Source organism: Rhipicephalus microplus, chromosome 2 (assembly GCF_043290135.1).
Source record: "Rhipicephalus microplus isolate Deutch F79 chromosome 2, USDA_Rmic, whole genome shotgun sequence".
NCBI classification, from domain to species: domain Eukaryota; kingdom Metazoa; phylum Arthropoda; class Arachnida; order Ixodida; family Ixodidae; genus Rhipicephalus; species Rhipicephalus microplus.
The window spans coordinates 87,709,592-87,727,703 of NC_134701.1; the positions used below are offsets into that span (position 1 = coordinate 87,709,592).

General features: G+C 47.0%; 1 protein-coding gene across 1 annotated transcript in view; it reads left to right on the plus strand.

The window, feature by feature from the left end:
* Window positions 1–18,112, plus strand: part of LOC142790279 (kelch-like protein 7) — a 32,275-nt gene that overhangs the window by 6,764 nt on the left and 7,399 nt on the right. Inside the window, exon 2 of the mRNA XM_075885229.1 lies at window positions 10,093–10,284. Within this exon, the coding sequence (XP_075741344.1) occupies window positions 10,093–10,284 (192 nt within the window). The remainder of the gene's footprint in view (window positions 1–10,092; window positions 10,285–18,112) is intronic.

The window sequence follows — 18,112 nt, forward strand, 5'->3', positions numbered from 1 at the left end:
TTGCCGAACTTCTCGCACAATGTCGGTGATCGAATCCACTTGAGGCTGCGCCGAAGGCAACAGCTTGCGCAGCTCTTCCCGCACGATCGCTCGGATCGTTTCACGCAGGTCTTCGGAGTTACTGGCTTGAGCAGCAGCGTATTCTGGAGTCAGGCGACGATTATACCGTCGGGTGCGCATGTCCAGGGTCTTTTCGATAGTGGTCGCTTCGGCTACAAATTCTTGGACGGTGTTCAATGGATTTCTCTTCAGTCCCGCAAAGAGCTCCTGTTTGACCCCTCGCATGAGGAAACGAACTTTTTTCTCCTCAGGCATGCTGGGTCAATGTGACGGAATAGGTGGGTCATTTCTTCTGTGAAAATGGCGACATTATCAATTGGTAGCTGAACCCGGGTCTCTAATAAAGCAGCGGCCCTCTCTTTGCGAGCGACGCTCGCGAACGTTTGCAGGAATATGCCGCAGAAAGCATCCCACGTTCGGAGCATGGTTTCCCGATTTTCGAGCCAGGTCTTTGCGGTGTCTTCCAAATAGAAGAACATACGACGGAGCTTTTCGTCATGGTCCCAGCGGTTGAGGGCGGCCACACGGTCGTATGTTTATAGCCAGGACTCCGGGTTTTCGAACGATGACCCATGAAAAATTGGTGGTTCTCTGGGTTGATGCATGGCCATCGTGGGCTGCGACGCTGCGGTTGTCATTGTCGCTGCATTCGCGGTCATGGCCTTGGTCTTCCGCACCTTGTCTTGTAGAAGCCCGTACTCCGGTGGTAGCACTTGCTGTCGGCGGCTTGTTCGCTGCTCCTGATTGGCGTCGGTGTCTTCTCCGCGACGTGGGCTGGGTTCACGACTTGACGGGGGCGTCCGGTACATGAACGAAGCAGCGCTTCCACCAGATGTCACGGGGTCGCGACGTGGCCGAAGACAGGAGACTTTATGTTGGGATTTAACTGTTTTTTGTGCGAACCTGTACCCGGTAAACGGAAAGTTCGATTACACTAGCAGTCTTGCACAGATAGCAGTGAACGGAGCGTCGGCCGTCGATCAACTACTCACAAGCGGCGAAGTGCGTCGGCATTTATACTCTTGCCATCAAATGTTTTAGCGTTATCGCTGGCGGTTACGTAGGTTCCAGCATAATCTGTACAGTTCGCAGAGTGGGCGTGATCTTACCGAAATGATCTACTAAAGTCCGGAAGCTTCTCGAAAACTGCACGCGCGTTTTGTGCTGAGAATTGTGTAGTGTTTTGGGGCGATAACAAAACTTGAGAAACGGAACGTGGCATTATGATCAGAGGCCCATGAAGCTGCGGATTTATTTTAGTGTAGCCAGCCTGAGAAAGTCGGCGACAGAGCGGATCTTGGCTGCATCAGAACGGAAACCATGCTTTCTAACATGCCCTAATATGGTAAGCCGGTGGGCAGCGAAGTGAAATTTCTTCAAATTAGGCTAAGGTACAGCGTCTGTAATACAAGTCAGGACGCTTGCGAGGGGCTGAGGTGAAAGTCGAATTCTTAATTTGAGAAAACGGCACTGTAATCCAAAAAGCATAGGCATGTGTTCGATTTCAAGCCTCTGAGGATGTTGTTCATGAGGCGTTTAAAGGTGGCAGGCGCATCACAGAGGATGAACGACATCACCCTAAACTCGTGCAATCCGTCACGCGTTACAAACGCAGTCTTGCAGCGGTCGGCTTCTTTCATAGAGACTTGCCAGTAGCCCTTTTGAAGGTATAAAGAAGAAAATCATTCTGCTCCCAGCAGGCAATCGAGAGCGTCATTAATTTTGTGCAGCAGATAAATCCTTCCGCAGGATTTTACTAGGACGCCTATAATCAACGCATAATATAATGCTGCATCCTTTTTTCTTCACCACTACAACCGGAAAGGCACAAGGGCTGTTCGAAAGGTGTACTATGCCACGTTGAAGCACATCGTTCGCCTGATCATCAATAACACGGCGTTCAGCGTGAGAAATCCAATATGGGTGCTGGTGCAAAGGTTTATGGCTCCCGGTATCAATGTGGTGGACATTGGTAGACGTGCAACCCAAAGAACGTTCGCTATGGTCGAATGACATTTTGAAGTGATCGAACAGAGCAAGGAGTTGGGTATGCTGAGCAGCTGAAGTTCAGGGTCAGTCTAATAGGAGAATACCTCAATAGAGGAAGTGGGTGTGGTATCAGGACTAATGGTGTTTACGTAAGCTGATGGCAAATCATCAAGTAAGTGACTGGAGGAAACACAATCAATATCCTCGAGGTTACCGATGACTTCGCCACAGAATGAGATGGCTGGCAAAGGAAGCGGGCTGATGACATAGACGGAATCACGTCAGTATTTTATGGTGATAAATGCGAATCAGAGAAGGTAGCTTTTGCGAGTGCTGAAGGCTTCGGAGGGGATGAAGAGTGCGGCGACAAAGGGCACGTCGTCGCAGAAGAGTCGGACAAGAACGCAGGATAGAATAAGGATGTGAGTGTCCGTAGCGACGATGACTTGAGGTGATAACGGCTGAACAGAGGGTCTGTCAGACGTCGGCGCTTCACACAGGGCGTTCACACATCGTCGGCAACTTTATATAGTTCGGCACGTGCGCAGTGAACGACGGCACGACCAGTACAGAGAGAGTCCCAGCCTAAGATGATGCCTAGCCAACATGGAGAAAACACAACAAATTCGACTACATACTAAACATGCTGAAATACGAGTCGAGCTGTGCACGTCACAGAAGGTTGGATGTAGTGCGCAGTAGCCGTGCAGAGATAGACGTCAGAAAGCGGCAGCGTAAGCTTTTTAAACTTTTGGCACAGTTGACCACTGAGCACAGACACGGTATCACGAGTATCAATGAGCGCTTGCGCAGGTACACCATCAGCATGCGTGGGTTATTATTTCGTTATCGGGTAAAAATGGAGGCCTCGAAGCTTTAGATATGTGCGCAGCTCTTGCCTTGGGAACTGCGATGGTCAATTTGCCGCCTGGGGAGGAGGGGACGATCGAGGAAGCATCGGAGAAACAGAACGCTGCCTTGGCGAGGGCGACCGATTGCTGCCGAAGCCACGGCGACGTGGCAGCAGCAGATCCGGCGTAGGGTGGACCGAAGACGAATGTGGTGGCTCGGTACGATAGGAGCTGGAACTCACCTCACCAGCGTTTGGGTTCTAAACATGACGACGGCAGTAGCGTGCTACATGAGCAGGGATATGGCGGAAGCAGCAGATTGACCTGTTGTCCTGGGTGCAGCAATGGTTAGTTGACGGCGATGCGGGATGGTGAAAAGGAGGTGGGTGGGGACGGACAGGTGGACTCGCTGCGTAGAAGGAGTGGGGCTGTCGAGCAGTAACCGTGACGGGTGGTAGCGACGGCAACGATTGTCTTGTGGCATAAGCGTGAAATCAGAGGGGCGCAGATAGGCGAACAATGGCATGTGGGAGTCAGAGCGTCATATACTCCCTCTTGCATCACCTTGCAGAGCGTTGGGGTCAGCGTCTGCACTCTTGTCGGAACGTAGGGCACGAGAGACAATTGGCGCGCGACTTCATCTCGGACGAACTGCTGCATCAGCGTGGTCTGTTCGGCGGAAACAGCGCCAATGGTTAACGCAATTGTGGTGGTCGTGTCGAGGTTTTGAAGTAGCGTAGAAAGGCGCTCACTCCGCAGCACGTCGTAACTCTGACAGTGATGGATCAACTGAGCGCTAGTTCGGGCTTTTTTTTTTTGAACAGGCATGTGAAAGGCGTCGTCCTCGGTACATTTCATAATGGGCCATATTTTGTCAGTGTTGGACATTTCGGGATGGGCACGATGGCAGAAGTCCAGAACATTCTTAGTATATGAGGTAGAGGTCTCGCAAGCACCGCGCAAGCGCTTTTCGGCGCGGAGCTTGCGAACAGCTGGCCCACCGAAGACTTCCGCAAAACGTGTTTTAAAGGCTGACCAAGTGGAAATTTCGGGTTTGTGGTTAGTAAATCTCAGCTGCGCCACACCAGCGAAATAAAAATGAAGGTAGCCAAGCTTGTCTGTATCATCCCACTTATTGTGAGCGCTTGCTACTTCATACTCGGACAGCCAGTCTTCGTCGTATTGGTCGTCGGTCGCGTTGAAAATCACGGGACCTTCTTTTAGTGGCATTCCGGAACAGCTGAAAGATGAGGCTGGGGCTGCAGGTGACTGGGTTATGCCGTCAGGCATTGGCGATGCGGGGGGTTGAGGTAGAAGCCGGGAACAGATTTCAAGGTTGAGGAAACCAGCACTCTTCACCAAATGCAACAATACTTTTAGCCGCTCAGGTAAGACTACCGTTTATTGTGCTGAACGGCGACGAAACAGCCGTCAATAGTTTCAGCAGCCGCATGATTGCTTGCTTGCTTGTTCCTTTCTTTTGTGGCTCTCACCCACTAAGGGGGATTGGCCAAGAAGCCGGTGGTTAATGCAAGTCAATACCTATAGATTTTCTAGACAAGGGGAATATGATTACTGTGTTTTGACTGTGAAATTAATTTGGCGCAATGTAAAAAGAAAAGAAAAAAAGGGGGGCGAGAGAAATAATAGAATTTGTTGAATATCTGAGGTGGAATCGTTATATCAAATTCTCCTGAAAGTTGAATCATTGCAGTGTGTCAGCTAAATAATAAGTGGTAGTGTGGCTAGTAAAATTCGAGAGCTGATCGCTGTCTCAGCAAGGTAATCTTTTTGTGTTATTATGAATTCGCAGAGAGCCCCGCAGATGTTCCTGTCGCTGTGTCCCAATGAAGTGGCCCCAAGAGACAAAATATTGGGAGTGTTAAGTGATATTCGTAATTTTCTGAATAAAATTTCGAAGCAGTTTTTTCTTTAATTTTTGAAACGGTGACATGTGATAAGAAAATGGTCGATATGTTCAGGTTCGTTACAGCTTGAGCACAGAGGGGATGGCACCAGACCAGACCTGTTTAAGTAGAAATTAAGAGGTGGTACACGGCAACGTAATTTTGTTATTAAGACTTCAAATTTACGCCGCATGGGACACCCTTTATTATTCCATGTGAAGTGCAGGTGCTAGAAATCTGGATTCGGAACATGATTTTTGATGAGTCTTCAAGAAGGGAAAGTTTATTAAACCTCGCTTCTGTTACATAAGCTGTAGGAGGCATCATTGGCACAATCGGAAGATCAAGAGATGTTCGCGCAAGTGTGTCAGCCATCTCGTTTATAAATATACTACGATGGCCTGGCACCCATATCATTCGCACTAGACGAATGTTTGCTGGGATTAATGATTTAAAAGTATCTAGTACTGCTGATGTCGACGAGGATGATAAAAATGAACACATGGAATACGAGTCAGACACTATCACAGCTGTCGAATGAGTCGCAGGAAGTTTACGAATAGCTAGTATAACGGCCATTAATTCCACTTCAAATATTGGTGTATAATCTGGGAGGCGTAATGAAAATGACCAGAATAATGAGAGAGAAAAATACCCACACCTGCCTTCTCGCCACTCATAGATGCATCCGTTGCAATTACTATATTAGTACCTAATTGAGACAGGTGTTGTTCTAATAAACCAATCAAATATTTAGAGGGCAAGTGTTTAGCGTTCATGGGGAAGATATCGTCAAATTTTATTTGCACTTGGCCGATTGGTTTGACAGATGGTGTGATCTCGAATATATTAACATTTAAAGCATCTAGAAGTGTTTGAACAAATAGCACTTGGGGTTTATATACACGGGACCAATGCTCATTGATCCGCAGTCACAACAAACGTCTTCTCGTCTTCCCTCCCCCAACGCTTGCATTCGTCACTACAGACTATTAATATTCTTGAGGACTCCGGAAATTTTGACCACTTAGGGATCTTTAACGTGCAGCGGGCCTCCATCGTTTTCGCCTCCATCGAAAATGGGGCCGCGACACAGCCGAGATTTGACCCCGTGACCTGCGGGTGCAAGAGTCGAGCAATATAACCACATGGCCAGCGTAGTTGGTGACTTCTTGGCCATTCATTAAGCAGGCTTTAGCTCGAAAAGCGAGAACAGCTTGAACTGAACAAATGCAGATACACATCATTGCTTCTGCAGTATTGCATGTGTTGTTGCCACAGCAACTGTACCAGTCGAAGTCACGCTTACTTGATTGTGTCGAGAAGTAAAGCGATATAGTGCTTGAGCTTTGCGCACCACTAAGCCAATTTTTTCTGCACGCATTTCTGCAAAATTCATGTGAGAGACTGTCGCACTTGTATGCCTGCCTTCTGTCCACTCTATGCATTTCACGTGTATGCACGAGTATTTAGGTATTGCGATAAAAACGTGGATCTTTCACAATTATTTGATGACACAAGTGCACATAGACGGAGGTAGAGGAAGTTGGCTGATCTGCTCGCATGCGAACTCGTTGGGTTCATTTTTTTTAAAGCTGATTAGCTATGGTGACGAGTTGATGTGCGCAAAATTTATTTCAAACTGTCATTCTAATAGCCTTATGTTTGTTTGCGCCGCTTATGCCTTCGAATCAAGTCTGTTCATTTTGGTTTACTGACGTGTAAAAGATATATAGCGTGTCGGACTTCAGCACGGCTGTCATAGAACATAATAAACTCAGTAGTGACTTAAACCAAGTGATAAAGTTGTTGCTGATGTTTATATTCTTGATTCTTACTTTTATGTGATTATCACTTCTTGTGCAGACGAATGTGAATCTTGGCGCACTTGAACTCCTTTTATGTACTTAGACTTCCAGTTGCATTCCCGGCATGTGACATTGCAGCCTTTCCTTGTACAGACTGCCACTGCATCACTGCTTGTAGCACTTGTACCACTATTTGTGCCATAGCTTGAACGCATTAGCGAAACGCAGGTAATGGTAATTTGAGTGTGTTACAAATATCGAGCTTCCAGTCTACGGCCCCTCCCCTTTCTCCCCTTCGTGTTTTATGTCTTGACTGAAGCGATAGCCCCGTTTCCCCCTCTTCCCCCTTTTTGCTGAAGCTAGAAAAGAACCTTGCACGATGCAATAAACGTTCATATTTTGCCCTAGTCTCGCAAGAGCTGTACCGGCTGGTAGCTATTGGTGTGATTTCACCAGACCACCATTCTGATTGGTCCATTCCCATCGTGCCAATGCCTAAAAAAGTCTGAACGTTGAGAATTTGTGGCCACTTCGAAGCCACACTAAATGCAGCCTGTTCAGTTGAGCAGTACCCTCTCCCAGTAATTGAAGACATGTTTGCATCTATAAACGGAGGATATTAATTCAGCATTCTTGATCAGCGAGATCCCCATTGTCAAGTTACTTTGGATAAATCCTCAAGGAAGCTTTGTGTCATTAACACGCACAAAGGCTTGTTTTCTTATATTAGGATTCCCTTTGGAATATCCTTTGCTGCAGCTAAAAAAATAAATACAATACTGTCAGGTTTGCCAGGGTCCAGGCATACCATGAAGATGTACTGGTTTTGGAAACTCGTGGCGATTGGAGTCAACACCTGAAGAGTGTGTTGCAACGGTTCCGTGAACATGGAGTAAAGCTAAGGTATGATAAATGCAGTTTTCGACAACGTTGTGACACATATCTCGGCCATCGCATAGACAGAGAGGGCCTTTATCCCACAGAGAAAAAATTGGAAGCTATCATTCAGGCACCTCGCCCCCAGAACGTCACTGAGCGGCGTTCTTTTTTAGGAATGCGGACATTCTATGTTGAAGTTGTGCCTAATAAGTTCGCTCTACTTTGTCCGCTCAATAAATTTTTGGAGAAAGGAACAGTATGGCAGAGGGGGCGGCCACAAAAAGTGCTTTCTAGAAGGTAAAAGACAGCCTAATGCAAGTTCAGGTTCTTGTTCATTTTGACCGATCGAAAAAATTGAAGCTCGAATGTGATGTTTTCCCCTACGATGTAGGCGTGGCACTTTTAAACACGGTTAACGGCACGCACATAGGGGATAGGTCCCGTACACTGACAGCCGCCGAGAAAAATTACTCCCAGCTGGAAAGAGAGGCCCTGGCTTTGGTGTTTGGCGTCCCTAAATTTTGTTTTTACATTTTTGGTCACTAATTCACTCTCATGACGGACCACCAGCCCTTCGTGGGTTTGCTCCAGTCTGACCGCCCCACACCACCCCTGACTGTAGCATCTATTCAGCGCTGCGCGCTGTACTTGGGCGGCTACCGATACAAGCTGCGATACACGCCGGGAAAACAGTTGCTCAACTGAGCAGGCTGCCGCTAGAGTCTACGGAGGCTGATGACGTAGGTGTGCCACAAGAATATGTCCTCGCTCTGGAAAATTCTGGTGACGATGTTGTCACAACACGAAAGTTACAGCAGCTATCGGCCGCAGACACCACACTAACGGTGGTAACGAATTGCATATTGCAAGGCTGGGCCAAAAGAGCCTAAACATGTGGAGAAAACATTGCGGCCGTTTTTCGATCGTAAACTAGCTGTCCGTAGCTTATGGTCTAGTTTGTTGGGGGCATCGTGTAGTGATACCGGAAAAAGCGTGGGACCGACTTCTACAACTGTAACATGAGACCCACCTAGGCTCGTCAGCAATAAAAGAAGTGGCAAGGTCAAACTTTTGGTGGCCCCGACTAGACAACAATATTGAAGCGCTTTCAGCCGGCTGCACCAACTGTGTCTAAAACACCCCCATGCTGGTAGCAGCACCACCAGTGACCTGGCGGAGAACGAATGAAAACTAGTCGCGGATACATATAAATTTTGCCGGGCCCTTGCAGGAAAAATGATTATAGTGGTAGTACGCATACCAAGTGGATATAAACCTTGTGAGTCAAATATGCCACAACAACAAGCACAATCAGCTGTCTCCGCACCATGTTCAGCCAATTAGGTGTGCCACGAACCATTAAATTGTTTCGAATAATGGGACACAGTTTTCTTGCCAGGACTTTGCTATGTTCGTCGCGAAAAACACTACGCTTTCTCAACTAGTTAATTATTCAATGGCGTTTAAGGAACAACATTTTGCATCTCCAAACAGCGCCTTTTCAGCCACAGTCTAATAGAGTGGCAGAACATACAGTGCGTACAATAAAAGACGGACTTTGGAAGATGAGGGAGGGTAATCTGGAGGACAACCATGTGCGGGTCTTGTTGAACTACAGGAGAACACCACAGAAGACGTGAAAATCTCCGTCAGAATTTCTGCTAGGGCTCCAGTTACGATCTCGATTGAATGCTTGTTTTCCCTCAACTGTTGCACACTGGCCGCCGGCATTAGATGACCGGGTGGTCCCCATAGGAAGCAGTGTGTAGGCGCGAAACTACGGTGTTGGAGAAAAGTGGACGCCAGGGCGTGTGCAGTCTACTATAGGATCCCGAATGGGTCAAAACCCCTCAATCTTTAGTCAGGCGCCACGTTGACCAAGTGCGCCCTAGACAAGAATCGCTGTCTCCGATATCGCCGGGCTGAGCATCCATATCAGAGGCTAATATGTGCGTGCTGCCTAAACGATCGCGGGGCCCTCCACTACAAGCTACACCATGCTTCTCCCAGAAGTGATCACTACCGCAAGCCCCCACGACCATCCTGTGATTATGTCACCTGCACAAGTGATAACCCCAAGTGCGGAACCAGTGCTTTGGCGTTCTACCAGGCAACGAAAGCCAGCACAACGGTTCTGTTTTCAAGAAGAGAGACCCCCCTTCCTGTTTTCTGTCTCGGCTGAAGCGATAGCCCTGTTTCCATTCATTTTCTTTCTCTCCCCCATTTTTGGTGAAGTTACAAAAGAAGCTTGCGCGGCGCAATAAGGGTTCATATTTTGCCCTAGTCCCCTATTGTCTGTATCTGCTTGTCGGGGCAGAGCCGCCGGCTATCTAACAAGTTAAAAGTGAGAAGGCTTTCCTTAAGGGAGATTTGCGCGTCGGTGCCTAAACGCACGAAGGTATAGTTCTAGAATAGACTTGAGCGCAAATGGACGATACACAAGTAGAGGGGATAACTGTATACGAGGTGTCCATTTGCGCTCAAATATATGCGAGAATAAATCAACACGTCCAACAAAGCATTTTATTCAGTAATTCCCACGCGCAGTGCCTCTCTCACACAGCCTGTCTGTAAAACGTGCCGGGTCTGCGTTTGCAGGCAAGCTTTACGTGAGCGGTGGAAACTCGGGTGAGACCGTCCTCGCCAGCGTCGAGGAGTACACTGCTGAGCTTGACTCGTGGGCCCTCGTGACGCCAATGCCAGGTCCACGTTCGAACCACCGCATGGTGACGCATGGCGCGTGCATTTACGTCATCGGAGGGTACAGTGGACGCCGCCGACTCGACGATGGTGCGTAGCGTGTGTCGAGTTCACAGATGCTTTCGCGGTAGCAGCGAAAGCAAGTTTATATCATTGTGCTCACAAGCAGGATTGGTGCGTAGCACATGTGTGAATTATGACCGATGAGACTTGATTGAGCGTATACGGAATATTTAAACTATGCAAAACTTGCCGTACTAAATGCAAAGGCGTACCTTGGTATCTAGGTGAACGTTGTAGAGGCCGTATGGGTAGTGCGTCGTGAAATAGCAGACATTAGAAAAAATTCAGTGACGCTCAAGAGTCCTTCGAGCTTTTTTTTTGTTTTGCGGTAGGTGCATGCAAAAAAGAAGCATTTCACTACGCTTTCTCAACTAATTCATTCTTCAATGACGTCATATTTTTAGACCTTAAGTCGGCCGAAAATGTTTTAGAACGTGTTGAGATATTTTTCACATTGTTCATTCTACCAGGTTAAGCTATGTGCGCGACTTAGTACTGACTGAATAAAATAACTTAAAAAATTGAAACCATGAGAACTGACTAAAAGTGACCGAAAAGAACGGCAATATTAATCTCATTACAGACTGAAGTTTCTCGGCAGCTGCGTGGTAATTCTTTTACAATATTCGGTGCCGGCGCATGTGCTCTAAAGAGTGAAAATCGCCGTGAAAGCACTTCTCTGTCTACATGTTCCCTGTCCACATATGTTTGAACAGTCACATGTGTTTTATACAACCAGTTTATAGTTTCGTAACGATGGCTGTTAAGACCAAGATGTCTATTAGCGTTACCAGAAGCGGTAAGTTGATGTGTGGCGCTTGTGCTTTCGAGGATGGTAGCCCTGGCTAGTGCTACGTCGGGCAACTTCAGAGTTCGACGCCTAAGTATACAATTGTCTTTAGTCCAACGTGATGCCTGTATATCATAGGGGTATATATGTGCGTTTACAAAATAAGACAGCTCACACTGCAACTACAACTGAAACACTGACCAACATCAAGCCCGAATAAGGTGTTTTTCCAAAGCAGTCAGAGGCATGGCGTTGTTCTGTGGGAGGATACTTTACCGGCACGCAGAATACTTCGGTTTGATTCTTGCTGTGACTCTGATATTTAAGCGTCGGGTCTAGACTGCTGACGTTAGTTTCCTCTAATGATGTCGCGTTTAGAGTACCAATGTCAGTGCTCACCGTTCCTGGCTAGATGTAAACTGTTAGTTACCTGTGGGAAATACCCGAATACCATGACCACGGGTATGCGGGTACGGGCCACTCACGTATGGAGCAAAGTGTTTGAAGAAGTTCGCGAAGCTATTTTCATATTGTTCTCGCCATGAGCAGACATTCGCATTCGTCAGACTGTTTTACCCTCTATACTAATACTAATTTTCGTCTACCCTTAGGAAGTGATCATGAGAGGACCCAGAGATAGATAGATAGATAGATAGATAGATAGATAGATAGATAGATAGATAGATAGAATATCAGCTCAACATTAATCTGGAGTGCTGCCATAAGGCTTGTTTAAAAAACAGCATGGTTTTGGCTCGTAAAACCTCTGACATTATTGAGGCAAAGGCCTTAGATCAAGTCAAGTCGAGTCCATTTTCATTTAGAACATTCGCAAAGAACAATGTTGAAGGCTACCCTTCAAGAATTCTGTAAGTGTACAGCTCGACGAGACCAAGGGGCCGCGGCCAGGCAACAACAGCAGTCCACACGTGTGCAATATAAACAAGGCAGATAACACAAAAATGACCGCAGTTTCCCGAGTGGGAACACTGGTTAGCATGGGGAGCATATATGTTGAACTGCGATAAATGTGGTTTGTAATTTGCGACATGCGTGTGTGTTACGAGTGAACACGAGTGAACACGAGTGAACACGCTCGCATTGCATCTTGCTCATTGCTCGACGCCGACAATTGCGTTCTGCATCGCGAGCTCTTCTCAGCGCGGCTTTGTCCACGGATGAAGTGTCTTCGGAATTGCTTGCGGTTCCACCAACACATTGGCTGACGCTATTGGAAGGGACGTCAGTAAGTGCGTTTGCGGATTCGTTAGCATGCATTTTCACCGGCGACATCGGACGTGGAGCGACCGCACAAACCAACCGACGAAGGGCGGCGCGCCCCGACACTCGGCCTACACATGCGCGCGTTTGCATACAGCTGGCGCACGTAAAACTAAAGGTCGCGCGGTGCGCGGAGGGGAGAAGCGAGCGCAGCGCGCGCTGAGTTGAGAGGAGGAAGTGATGCACAGATGGCTGACGGAGGAGGAGGGGGGCTGCGGACAGTGACGGCGCATGACTAGCCCCTAGTATAACATGCTCCGCATGTAAAAACATGAAAGCAGACCGTTGGCCGAGCAATTACCCGCGTTTTAAGAGGAAAATCATGAGTTACCCTCCGTGCGGACACTCTTTTTAAGTCGTGTTTACACTACGCCGATACAACGCACACGATAAGCGGACGGCAGCTGCAAGAAGGATAATATTTCCAAAACTCCCAGTCATACTCGGCCGCCAACGACGGTGACGTTTCTAAAGGCAGCGCATGCTTATGGAGGGCACGCAGAAACTGGTCGGGGGGGGGGAGCACTGTCCAGCAACTGGCGTTTACCGAACAAGAGTGAACATGCGAAAAAAACAAAACCGTGTGTGCGCAGTCAGTGGGAAGATTTCCTAAGCATGCACACGTCTAAACTTATTAATACAATGTGGTGTAAACACAGTGTAAAGTTTGTCCACAAAATACTGTCTGTGATTATAATGTAAACCATCTATAGTCAACGAAATGTGAGCTGAAACCCACGTCACTGTTTTGTGGGACCATGGGATCAGATGTGCCCCTATTTCGATGTGACAGCAGTATAGGCTACTACGTCACAGAGCTGCAAGTTGGCGGGCTTTGCTCCCGTTTTGAATCACGCCCAATACTGGTCATACAGATGAGAGATTTCCATTCGTCCCTTTGTTTCATTGTATATGTCCAATGTCTATTGGGTGGTCGGTAACAACACGTGGACGCCATAGAGGTGCCATGCGTAATGTTCATGTCACAGCTCCTGAAACAATATCCAGACACTACACTTTTTATTAGTGTATGAATTCTGGACTGCGAGCGAGTGCCGTGGAGCTAGTGTGGCCGGAATCCTGAATGCAGTAGTCCTTACCAGGCCGTTTCAGTGGGGCAGGCTCAAGTAACACAACATTTTACGTAGGCGTTTTCTTTCCACGTTTTCTTCGCACTGGAATTTAAACTGATGGAAAACATCGTATCTCATATTCAAATGTCCGCCGAGGTGGAGCAGTGATTACCGTGCCCAGCCGCTAACCCAAAGGTGGCGAGTTGTATGCCGGCTGCGGTTGGGACATATCGATGAAAGCAAAATGCTACAGCATCTTCTAATGAGCAATGGGAAAATTGAGGGCACTTGAAGTACTTCACACCACACACTATGACGCTGCGTAGTGTGTTGTACTTGTATTTAGGCACTGTGTGGCATGTCGTACTTCCCATGTCCTCGCTTGTTTGCGCTGCCTATTTAGAAGATGCCTTGAAAATTCGAAGTTGCCCAAATGCCAATTCTTCTAATATCCTAGAGGCCCATGTGCAATGCGCCGTCAGTGCACGTTAAATAACTCCAGCTGGTGGAAATTTCTCTAGGCTTCCACTAAATCATCTCTCATAATTGTAATGAGGTTTTAGGACGCGTAATTAAACCACAGTTATTGTTATTATTCTTCAATCACCACTGCAGTGCTGAAAAACGGTGGGAACCTGTTGCAAGACTGGGAGATAATGGCCCCTTTGGGCACCGGTCGCAGCAGCTTCACGGTTGCGGACTTCAGAGGGGAGATTTACGTCATCGGTGGTGTCACCAGTACGTGTCTCTCATACCTGTTATTGGCTGAACTTAGGTGATCAGATAATTGTTATCTGGCGGCAAAAGCCCAGAAATCTGGTGAGTAAAGCGTTAATGAGAAAGTGACATCCACGAAATCACGCAAGTTTCCACATTCATAAGTGTGACCCTGAACTCCGAAAGTGATTTTGAAAATACTATAATATATTCCAAAAATACACAAGCAAGCATAAAAAATGAGAATGCAGGAAAGGGAACGATGAGATGTCCCTTAAGTGCAGCGATGTGGTGTGGTCGGCTAGGCCGAAGGCGAGAAGCTCTGAAGTGACTGATTCGACTTATCTGAAAACCTGATCAAGTCCATAGCTAATCAGTGAAAGTAGTCTTTTGTAAAACAGGAAACTACAGGAAGCTAATAAATTCCAACATATTACTACTGAACGCTCGCGGAGAAATTACGCAAGACCAGATTCAGTGTAAGTAAAGTGGAATAGTGTAACCCCAGCAATTCAGTTAGTGAACTGTGTTTCTACCAACATGTGCGCTAATACCCCGTGCCAGCGCGGTTGTGTTTTTTACGTATCGAGCCGATGCCTCTCGTTAGGAACTATATGCTTGCACTGGCTGCATTACTGCGAATTGTTAGTTTTCATGAATCTCACACTGACTTGTTATCGATAACAAATAGCAGAAGCCTTTCCTATATTGTAAGGACAATCTCCTAAGAATGGAGATTAAACTCTATAGTGAGTTCACGCGTTGCTTCATTAATGGAACTTGGTTTTATCGGTTTATCGTTTTATGAAATAAAGTAATATTGTCACGCCCGTTTTTTCATATATTCGAGTTTCACTCACTTAGGATAATAGCATCGCTCGCTACAGACCCCGCCGAATCGTCCGTGATGGTTCAGAATAGTTTAAGATCATTCTGTCACGATGAGGCCCAGGGCGTCTACAGTTAAGTTTTTAACTAACGATCTACAACAAACTTTCAAGGTACATCTCTTTGGAATAAGCTTGACTGCAACCTAACCAGTACAACACAGCCGAATACATTTCTAAAAAAGCTAACACACCACGGATCCGAGCTGACGGGGGAGGGGGGAGAGTTGACCCCCTCCCACGCCTAGCCGTATGTGGCTTTGCCTTGTCCGGGAAATAGGGAATGATGGTGGCTGAGCCGACGCCGGGTGATTGGACCTTTAAGGCCCCCGGCAGAGGCAACGAACCCTTTTGGCCCCGGCTTCACGTAGGCGGAACCCCTGGGCTGATCCACCTATGGGAAATCGGCAGTCGCCTTTTCTCGTCTCTCTCTCTCTCTACACCTTTGTCTTCGGTCTTCTCTTTTCTGCTTACTTTCAAATTTCCGGGCGGCAAGGGTTAACCCTGTGTAATCACTCAAGCTCGGGAAGTTATATATGGTTATAGCGGCGTGCATGGCTGGCGTCTTCAAGTGTTCTACCTTGCCGCGTCCCCTTGTTGGGCTCGGTGGTGGGTGGCCACCGTCGCCACCGAACATGTATGGCACACTTTTCCCCCCGACTCCCTGATCGCCGCCGCAAAAAGTGGCGCACCGAAGAACGGCTTGTACTTTTCAAACAAAAACAGTCCTTCCCTAAATATCATGTGTTTCATAGTCAGAAAGACACTGATACTGTCTGATCAATCTCAACCTTTCGTCTCCGAAACACTCATGGAGCAATTGGCCCAGGCTATAGCGTAACCAAGTTGGGAAGTGGTCACCTCCTTCTGGAGGTATGCGACAAGCACCAATATGACAATTTATCTGAACTCGTAGCATTTCGAGACGTTCCTGTTTCAGTGGACCCCCACAGGTCAACAAATATAGTGTGTGGTGTGGTCTCTAATAATGACTTTCTTCAACTGTCCGGAAGAGAATTTCGAAAGGTTGGCAAGACCAGAATGTATTCAAGGTCCAAAAAATAATTATATGACAAGACAAAAAGAAAACACTCTCAGAACACCTAATCATCACATTTGGTACCAGTGACTTACCTGATTCAATTGAAACTGGCTACTGCAAGCTCCGTGTCAGGCCTTATGTGCCAAACACTCGCAGATGTTTCAAGAGCTTGCGCTTTGGACATGAGTCAAAAACCTGCAGAGGGTGCATTACTTGCGCAAAATGTGCATCCAATGAGCACCCATCAGATACGTGTCCCTAAACAACATCATTCTATGTGAACTGTGAAAGAGACCGTACTGCATACTTGACATCGTGCCCAATCTGATAGAAACAAAAAGGAATCCTTGAGATTGAATTAAAATTCAATCTGTCCTGTACAGAAGCACGTAAACGATTCTCCCTCCATCAGTCCAGTTCCACCTGTGCCAATGTGATACGCCGGGTGCCGCGCCGCATCTTACCGTGCCCGCAAAAGTCGCACAGAGTGCGACTGCGGGTGCGCCACAAGTGCCCCCTGCTGGAACAGCCAGTACTGCTCCGCCACCTGACAAACAGGGCCAACAGACTCCCCAGTCTGCCAGACTCCGGGCCACTGTGAGGCGCGAAAGCACCGTGAATGTGTCTGTCGAGTAGGCACCATCTGCCACCTCACAATAGGTTATGGATACAAGTCACATTCCTCCAGTGCCCAAGACGCAGAGGGAGAGACGCAGCTCTTAGGAGCGCAAAAAAAAAGACCACGCATTGCAGGGCCTCCTAATGACCCCGTAACCCAAGACAGCATATTTTGTGGACACAGCACCACACAGCTTAAAAATGACACAAATATTATAGTGGAGCGTCAGAGCACTGCTTAAAACCTCGACGATATTCAACAATATTTATACGAACATACACTAAAAGTGCTATATGTACACGAGACACACTTGAAGCCGAAACACACAAACTTTCTACACCATTACGTTATGTTTTGAAAGGATCGGAATGATGCCGTTGCATCATCTGGTGGTGTAGTCATTGTTGTGGATCCTGGAACTGCCTGTACACATTTGCCACTTAAGACATCTCTTGAAGCAGTAGCCGCATGAGTCGTTATCTTGAAGAAAAAGGTCACAATTTGCTCTATTAATAAACCTCCTCAGCACTAGCTCATTAAACGAGAATTACAGGCGTTAATTGATGAACTTACAGAACCATATTTTCTTCTTGAAAATTTTAACACACATACCAGTCTGTGGGGTGACTCGTCATGTGATGCGCGTGTTCTACTGAGCGAAAAGTTTCTTTTTTCCTCTTGTCTCCTCAACAGGAAAAAGGCAACATATTATAGCCTCACCAACAACACCTACTCGTAAATCGACCTAAGCATTGTATCTCAATCGCTCCCTCCCCTACTCGTCTGGAAAATCATCAATATACCTTTAAGAAATGACCAGTACCCTGTAGTTCTGGGCTCAGCAGTACCAAAATAATTCCCTCTACAGGTTCCCAAATGACTGATAGAAAAAGCCGATTGAAACCAGTTCTACAACGTTGATAGCTCAAGTATGACTGACATATGCGGTTTTAGCCTATATGCAGCTGTACAATATTTTACTGCTTTTTTGTTGAAGCTGCAGCTAAGTGCATTCCGTAAACATCTGGACTGTGTGGAAATGGACGAGTCCTCAGGTGGAACAGTGAGTGCCGAAATGCGCGCAAATAACAAAAGAAACAAGGAAGCGTCTTCAAGACTCCCCAACTGCCGATAACCTTGTAAACTTTAAAAACATCAAGTCTCAAGGCAGGATAACGCGTTGACCGGCCAGGAGGGAGAGGTGGCAGAGGATTTTAGCTGGAATCAAGTCTCAATCACCTCAATCGTTAACCAGCTCTGAAGAGGCACTTGAGCATATTTAACCATGACCTATGTTTTTGTGTCTTTTGTATATGATGTATCTTTTTTGTTCTTGCTGCTTTACACCTGTGTGCAATGTTATGATCTTTGCCCCTCCTGCTGGGGTCCTTAAATGGGCCTGCAGTATTTTGTAAATAAATAATAATAAATAAATATACACATGCA